Source organism: Cyprinodon variegatus, unplaced genomic scaffold, assembly GCF_000732505.1.
Source record: "Cyprinodon variegatus isolate N-32 unplaced genomic scaffold, C_variegatus-1.0 Scaffold15, whole genome shotgun sequence".
NCBI classification, from domain to species: domain Eukaryota; kingdom Metazoa; phylum Chordata; class Actinopteri; order Cyprinodontiformes; family Cyprinodontidae; genus Cyprinodon; species Cyprinodon variegatus.
The window spans coordinates 869592-877816 of NW_015150468.1; the positions used below are offsets into that span (position 1 = coordinate 869592).

At 36.9% G+C, this 8225-nt stretch overlaps 1 protein-coding gene across 1 annotated transcript in view; it reads right to left on the minus strand.

Moving 5' to 3' along the window:
- The window catches only part of lgr4 (leucine-rich repeat containing G protein-coupled receptor 4), a 36673-nt gene extending 34060 nt beyond the window's left edge, over positions 1 to 2613 (minus strand). Inside the window, exon 1 of the mRNA XM_015384703.1 lies at positions 1728 to 2613. Coding sequence (XP_015240189.1) covers positions 1728 to 1909 — 182 coding nt within the window. The 5' untranslated portion in view covers positions 1910 to 2613. The remainder of the gene's footprint in view (positions 1 to 1727) is intronic.
- Between the last annotated feature and the right edge of the window lie 5612 nt (positions 2614 to 8225).

Genomic DNA, 8225 nt, shown 5'->3' on the forward strand with positions numbered 1-8225 from the left:
AGAGACCAGGAGAACAAATGAGCATAAGACAAAGACAGGGACAAACAACCTTTCACATGTTTTGAAACTCTAAGGTGGACCGGTTAGGGAGTGTAGTAGTTAAATCTATCAAGGTGTAGAAAAAGAAGAGAAAATACAGGTTCGGAGGCTCTTTCTTTTATTTAACAATGCATAAAATCTGAAGAGAAAGTCTGTAAAGGACACAATTTTATCTTGTGACATAGCTGCTTCTTGGTGTAATTGAGACGTCAGAAAAACATTTAATATGGTAAATTTTTTGGTTAATTAGAAGCCCAATTGATCGGTTATAACAACTGCCAAGCTAAGGCTTTGAGTTAGGCTGCATGCCTAACTGAAACATCTCCAGTGAGGTGTTTTCAAATCTTCCCCAGTAATATTCAGATGGCTCAGATTAGGTGAATCTACTCCAGAGTCAACAATCTTAATCTGTAATAGGAAATTTTAACAAATGTAAAAAACCTTTTCTGTAATAAAAAAATATGCTTCCACTATTATGTATATATAAAACCAACTCACACACTGCAATAATCAGTCATTTACCTAAAGTCATAATTTGTTTTGCGTAAGCTCACAGAGGGGCGGTTGGTTTGGTTTTTTATTAACCCAGAGATTGTGAAACTGTTACTCTACAGGGCAATCATCAACTGTATCAGCAACACTGCGTAAACACCTCACTTACTTGGTAATCCACTTGATTTAGTTTCTATGAAACTAAGGTGTCTGTACCACTCAAACTCCAACAATCTTGTTGGAGTCCAACTCCTGCAAGATGGACTCCCCTATTTTTTGGCATTAAACAAACAAGAGCTTTTCCATTCTACTCAAAAGCCCCACAGTAAACACCTAGATCTACCTATGACCACTGTTGTTCTATCAGTCAACCATGTAGAGTTGAAATTAGCTGATACAACGCTGACAAGTTTTTTGTTTGTTTGTTTTTTAACCAAATATCAATTGGCAAAACATTTTTTGTTTTCTTTAGTTTTGAATTTAATACCCATTTGTGGTATTATTTGAGATCTTATTGGCCAGTTCCTGTTCTGAAAAAAATTTAAAATTTCACAATAAAGTGTAATAAACAAGTAGAACTGGTGCATGACAAGTTTAGAACTCAGCTGCTGCTGATGTGTCTGTGTGCAAGAAACAGGCGTTGCTGGAGCAGGATGCTTCTATCAGCATGCTTATAAATATATATATAAGTTTAAAGATTCTAGATGTAGGCTGAATATAATCATATATTTTGTTTTGTGGATGATAGGAAAGATTTCCAATATCAATTTCAGATATGCATAGTAGCAATGTGAAACAAACCTTGATATTTCTTTATTGAACACATGCATATATATATATATATATATATGCGTTTAAGTAATTTGGTGGGTTCTGATGTTAATTTTTTTGTAGTTATCAGCTAACATAAAAAACCCTGATTGGTCCATCTCCAATGAAAACAGGATTAATAATTTTTCTTGTATAATACCCAAATGTCCTGCTGTAGTGATATTGCGCCTTATACCTGTGTGTATTGACTTAAGATGGAAAAACTGTAACAGAAACTAGTATACACTCGCACACACACATATATATACACACATATATATATATATATATATATATATATATATATATATATATATATATATATATACAAAAATGTGTGTAGGCATTTTTTTTTTTCTCCATTGTGGACAGTGGTTCGTACTTACAGGTAGTAGGTGAAAGTACTGAGGCCAGTTGGGACGCTGGTCAGCCCTCTCCCTGAGCAGTCTGCTCCCCCATCTTCATCGCAGCTGCATGAGGGGGAACACACGGCCGTCGACTGCCCTTGACCGGAGGCACTTGGACGAACGAAGCACCACAAACATATCCAAAACAAATCCACACGCATGTTGTTGTTTCTCCCCTCTCCTGGATGGTTCAGGTGGAAACAGTGAAGCAGAAGAAGGGGGCCTTTGTTTGCGGTTTACTCTACCCCGGACGTCGACTTCTCATGTGGTCGGCTCGGTTGAGGCATGAAGGAGGGATGAATTTCAACCGTCGTGTTTATCAAACTAAATGTAACGTCCCCACAACAAACACACGCTCTAAACCGGGCCAAAAAAATATGCATATGAACTATTAGCTAGCCTCAAAAACCTCACGCGGCCACCGAGGACGAGCGCGCGACCTTAGCGCGAAACATTTCTCAGCCTGTTTATGTCGTATTAGTCCATAAAGTAGCTCTGCTGGCGACAGGAGCGGCAGTCTACCTTGCGGTTTTTTCCCCCTTGCGTTTTCGCTCTCCCAATAAATTGAGAAAATAATCACTATGCGCAGTAAACGCTGATACGAAGCTAAATGCCTGAATCAATCTGTTCAAGCTTGAAAAGCACCAGTCGAAATCTTACGTCCTGGTTTGTTTCCTTGCAGGAGAGCACCGTCGGTTTTCAGCCATTCCTCACGTTTCCCCCCCTTCTCTTCTCCTGACATCAACAGCGTGTTGTGTAGCTCTACAGGCACCCTACCGGACAACCTGCAGCAGCAGCACTGTGGCCCCCGGCCTTTGCAGCTCTGAAACCTGCACTGCTGCGTTTCACTGCCAACCAAAGCACACTCCCCGTCCACAAGTTCCAACACAGTCTAGTAAAACATCTCTGCAGGGCCACAACTGCTGATGGCTGTCTCTGCATGTAAAGAAAGGATTGTTTAGTTGTTGTTTTTTTGTTTTTCCTGTCACATCTGAAGGACTACCACACAAGCAAATCATACACACCATAATTTAACTTTTAGAGTTTCACAAAGACTTACAAATTCAACTATGATATTATATTCAGCTATTTTGGTGTTTTCTTTTTGGACAGATAAGTTTGTCAACTTATTTACATATTTTTTGAGTGGATTACTTTCAAATGACGCTTGTTAAGAAACTAATATTTTTTGCAGTCTATCAGTCATGCAGTAGCCTACCTGGTCTTATAAAAGTAATCCTGCTAATTTCACTAATGGGTACAATAGATCAGAAGTGTTCAACAGGGGGTCCCCGACCCCTATGGGGTCCATGGAGGGACTGCATGGGGGTCGCAAAAGTTTTGGTTGATTAGACTTTTTTTATATTCCTCCCATGCAGTTTTTTTCACTAATTGAAATGTCTTTAAATTCACATTAAGATGAATCCAACACACTGTAGTAAACAGATAAATGGAGGCAGATGTCTTTCAGTCATCAATGCACACATTCAGCAACACACAGGAGCTCTTTCAAGCTGGGCACTGTTTCATTCACAACACCTGTCCCATCAACAAGGAATCAGAATCAGAAATACTTTAACAATCCCAGGGCAGAATTACTTTCATTATATTACTCCATCTGTAATAGAGTGACTATAGGACCAGTTTGATATAACACAATTTTATACAATATATAAAATTAGGGGGTCCCAAATCCACCTCATCATCAGTTTAGGGGTCCTTGGCCTGAAAAACGTTGAAGACCCCTGCAATAGATCATACATATATCATTGAAACCTTGTAACCTCAGAGTATCACTACACCTTTCACTTTTCCATCAATAAGCTTCTGAGTTGCTTTAGTGGTGTCACCAACCAGTCTTGTTTATTAAATTTTTATTCTTTAAAAACCTTTTGCTTATTTCTATTACAGTTAAACTGAGTAGCTCTGCCTTTACTGACTGGCATAATCACAGAAACAGGAAGTCATGGATAATTAATTTTAAATTCTTCCCTTCATGGGTAATTTAGAAAATTGTAGGTTTGAAAATGCTTCTATTGCATTTCTTTTTTATAAGGATTTTTGGGGGTTGTGGAAATGGTAGCATCAATAATTCTGTTGTTTGTTTTTTTCCCTGATTAATTAAAACTACTTATGCTAAATGTGTGCTTTCTAAAATGTTTTAGTGAAAATTTGAATTTCAAAGAAAAAATTCTTCTATTCTTTTTTAAGAGGGTAAAAGATGGATGGTGCAGCATCAGTAAAAATGTAAAAAGAAATATGCTACCCTTGTTTAAATAATCAGCTTAAAAAAAACTGGTAATCGATGGGAAACTCTTTAATAATTTTAAAGCGTGATTAGGCAACTTTAATGCAAATAAAAATAGAGTAATTACGGTACCATGGAGGGTTAATATTGGGTAGAACAACATTGTGAGTGTTTTATCCACAGATGTTGGAGAGAAAAGGCAAACGATAACTGACTTCTTATTTTTTTCAGAGTTTTTAGTTAGGTAAATAGTGAAAGATTATTCTGTTAGAGACACCGTACCAGTACTGGTTGGGACACCCTTTGATCTCAGAACTGCCTGAAGTCACTAACTTGTAGGTAGTATTCTTCATTGGTTTTAAGCCCAATTGTAATGAGATTTTAAGTAATTTACAGCTGATTTGCTAGCTGCACAGACTAGCCAAATGTTTACCACCCTTTCCACCCTATTTCAAAGATACACCTCACACATATCAGTGATTTTGTGACAATGGAGGCCATTCAATAAACATTTACATGTTCAAAGTGGGTGTTAGATTATTGAGTTGCTATTTTTAAATCAGTCTGCCCAATATTTCCTGACATCAGTGTGTTTGTCCACAACACTTACTATTCATTAGATCATTTCTCTTTTCTAAGTATGCTTTTTAAACTTAAAGTAGAGTTGTGTTTGAAAATAACAGAAGATCAGCAGGTCTTCAAATCAGGCCGCATTAAAAGTCACTTAAATTCCATTCCTTCTCCATTCTGATCCTGGACTTGGTGTTGTTTCTATCATGTCTGAATTCCTAATTTCATTAGGTTTCTACTTTTTTAAGGACTGATTACTATTTTTGTTGACAGGGGAAGTAACCTTTGAGAGTATTTCTATTATATTGTACTTTGTTTATTTTCTCCAAACTTGTAATTAGCAGTGAATATTACAACAATGAAGAAAAACAGCATATATACCTATGTTTAAAAGGGTGTGTGTAGAAGTGCAAGTTTTTTTAGCCACTGTCATGAATCCTGCCTGTTTATCACTGTCACACTCATTCCCCTTGGCTGTTAGCTTATTTCTTAGTCTCTCAGTTATTTCCTGCCAGAATTTCCCCTAATAACTTATATGAGACTAACTCATCTAGTCTAATTTCTCTATACCATTTCTATACTACTTTAGATATACTTTATCTTTAATTTCTTGATGTTTTGACCATATTCATTTTCTAACGGCACATAGTTTCAAACAGTTTGACTTTTCTTTATTGTTGACACACTCCCAAGCCTAAAATATACATTATTTCTGAGTTTATCCTTATCAATTTTTCCTTTAATACATAATTTTTTGCCCTCATATTTGTCTTTAAAACGTGTCCTGTGGTAGAGCTTTACGCCATGAGTTTGGCTGCTTTGTATACTGAATTGAAATTATTGGTGGATCTTTGGAATTAACCACAATGTAAAACAGAAATGTATGTTCATAGTTTAGTTTTTAGCAGTAAAATGCACATTGTTCTACAATCAAAAAAACAAATCAAACAGATTATATTAAAAGGATTGGAGATTTATAAAAACAAATCAAAAGATTGCCAACAAAAGGCTCTATGATCTTGTAAACATTCACATTTGCTTAGATGTCTGCTATTAATATCCCAGTCAGTGGTGTTACATGCAATAGAATGGAACTCATACAATAAAATATAAATGTCTCTATTCTCCCTTTAATATATCCCAAAATGGTTTATGGTGAACTCCCTGTTCTTGCAGGTTTTCACAATGTGCTTGAACACCAGTGCTTTTCTTCACTAATCTGATGTGATGGATAATTGACTGGGTGGAGACCTTACAAAAGGAGCTTCATGATGTACAGAGTTCAGTGGAGATTACATTAAGTATGCTTGGATAATTCAGTGTTCGCTCCGTGCCACATCCCTGGGAATATTTAAAAATAACTAAATACCGAGAAATAAACTGCCATTGCAACAGGTTTTATAATTTACTGGTGAACAGTGCTGAAAATAAAATGTCAATAATAGTGAGTCTAACAGATATATGTTATAAAAGAAGTCAGTAAAGAGTTAACTTGCACAAAGAATGCAAAAGCCAATGATGCCTGTCTCCAGTAGATTGCACATTGTTGTTTTTAGGATTACTTTTAGCATGTTGTCTGTTTAACCCACAGCACATAAAAAAGCACAACAATGGAGGTTTAATTACCTGTAAAAAGAAAAGTAAATGTTAACAGCTTCTGTTGGACTCATCTGCTTACATAGAAAAGTTAAATGTTTTGAAGATAAAGTACTCTGCCTTCTGTGTGAGTGTTTTAGATTTCAAAGAAATAGTTAGCCATAAACGCCTACGAAAGACTTTTTGATAAATGGACATTACATAGTTTTAACAAATAGGTAAATTCATTTTTAAATGATTAACAGTATAATGTGTTTCCATTTTATTAATGTTTTATAAATGGCATAAATGTTTACAACATGACTATTTACACTTAGATTTATTTTCTGATTCAAAGGTTAACTGTATGCAGAGCTTTTTGTGATAAGATGTGGTTGAAGTTGTCTCAGTTGCTTGTTTTAAAAAAATATACCAAAAAAGACTAAGGAATTTAGAAATTAGAGCTCTTCATGCAGAAGATGCTTTATTATCCTCTTAAAGAATAGGTCTAACATATGACTAGGATAAACAGACAGTGCAGAAGGTTTTAAGGGTTAATGTTCTGAGGTCTAGAAGTTAACTTTAAGAAAGGAAAAATGTGGGGAATCATAAATAAAACTGTTTGCATCTTGTATTTTCTGCACAGAATATAGACACGCAATAATTCAATAGATTCATGAGGTAAGCGTTCAAATAATTTATACTAAAATAAACAGGTGTTGCGGAAACAAGATCTGACCGGAACTGGAATCACTGTGGGGAGGAGAACAGGGTTACTGTCTGAAAACAAATCAGTGGTGCTGAAGGTGCACCGATGGAAAGCCAACAACCTTCTCAGAAGCTGGGAGGGAAATCAGGAATCCAGGAGAGATAATTGGTAACAGGAGGCACACTAACTGGCAGAGCTGGTTGCAGAAACAAATAAAAAAATTTTCCTCAGGCAGATTTTTTGCCTAAGGCTTAACAAAGACTGTGACTATTCCTATAGCGCTGAGAGAATAAAATCTATCAGTAAAAGAGTAAAATAAAAACATAAAAAACAGTTAAAAACAGATTTTGTAAGGCTGTGTACATTCTATTTACTCAAAAGTAAAAAATAAGCCTAAATATGTAGATTGATAAATAAGAGCACTGATGTCTGACTGAAGTAAACCTTTGTACTTTGAGAGCTAACTACAGCAGTGCCACCTGGGCAATGCACTGTTTGTCCCACCTCCAGTAGGAGAACAATTCAGGATTGCTGCATCAGAAACAAAAAGACTGCCACTTATATTAAACTGTTGTAGCACAAGCCACACTTTGTGTAAATACAACATGCTACTATCTATTAACATGTGTTTTTGTTTTACATTTTCAGTCTCTTCTTATGGTGTGTTCACACCAAATGTGTTTTGGGCATCAAAAATGCATAAACGCCAAAATTTGGACACTGGGTCAAACCCTAGTCAAGATGTTTTGATGCTCTGGATTCTCTATGTTCTGGTTGTTAATCTGCTCTGTCCTGTCATTAAAAGCTAAAGAGCAACTTGGCTGTATTTGCTTTGATGAGTTGGAAAACTTTGATAACAAGTTGGTCACTCTAGGCTAAATAATAAAACCCTACTAAAATCAACACTTTCCTTGCCAGGTGCCTCTCTGGGTGGGCATGGTCCACCCATGCCCGCCCTTACCGCTTGGACTGCTAACCGGACAGCGATTAGGAGGTAGGAGGCAGATTTCTCAGACACATTACTCAGAACATGTGCTCACTTAGGAGATAGGACGCAGATCCGAGGGCCAGTCTTAGGTCATACAAGCTTGACAGAACCACCCATGCAGACAGGGGTAGAGACAAACAGACCTAGTCATTTGGCTTGAAACCTCATCCTGGATCTAGTACTCTCTGCAGGTGCCTCACGCTGACTTTACACTGCCCTTATCTAAGGTCCATAAAGCTGTCTCCCCTTATATTTGTTGTCCGGTTGATTTGTCCGCCGACGCAGGACAGTGGGGTCTCATACTGGGTCACAGATAGGCATGAAGTAACTCTGAAAGTACAGGAGGAGGTGATGGTGTTTCCCATACTGGTTCCGTCTGGGGTATCT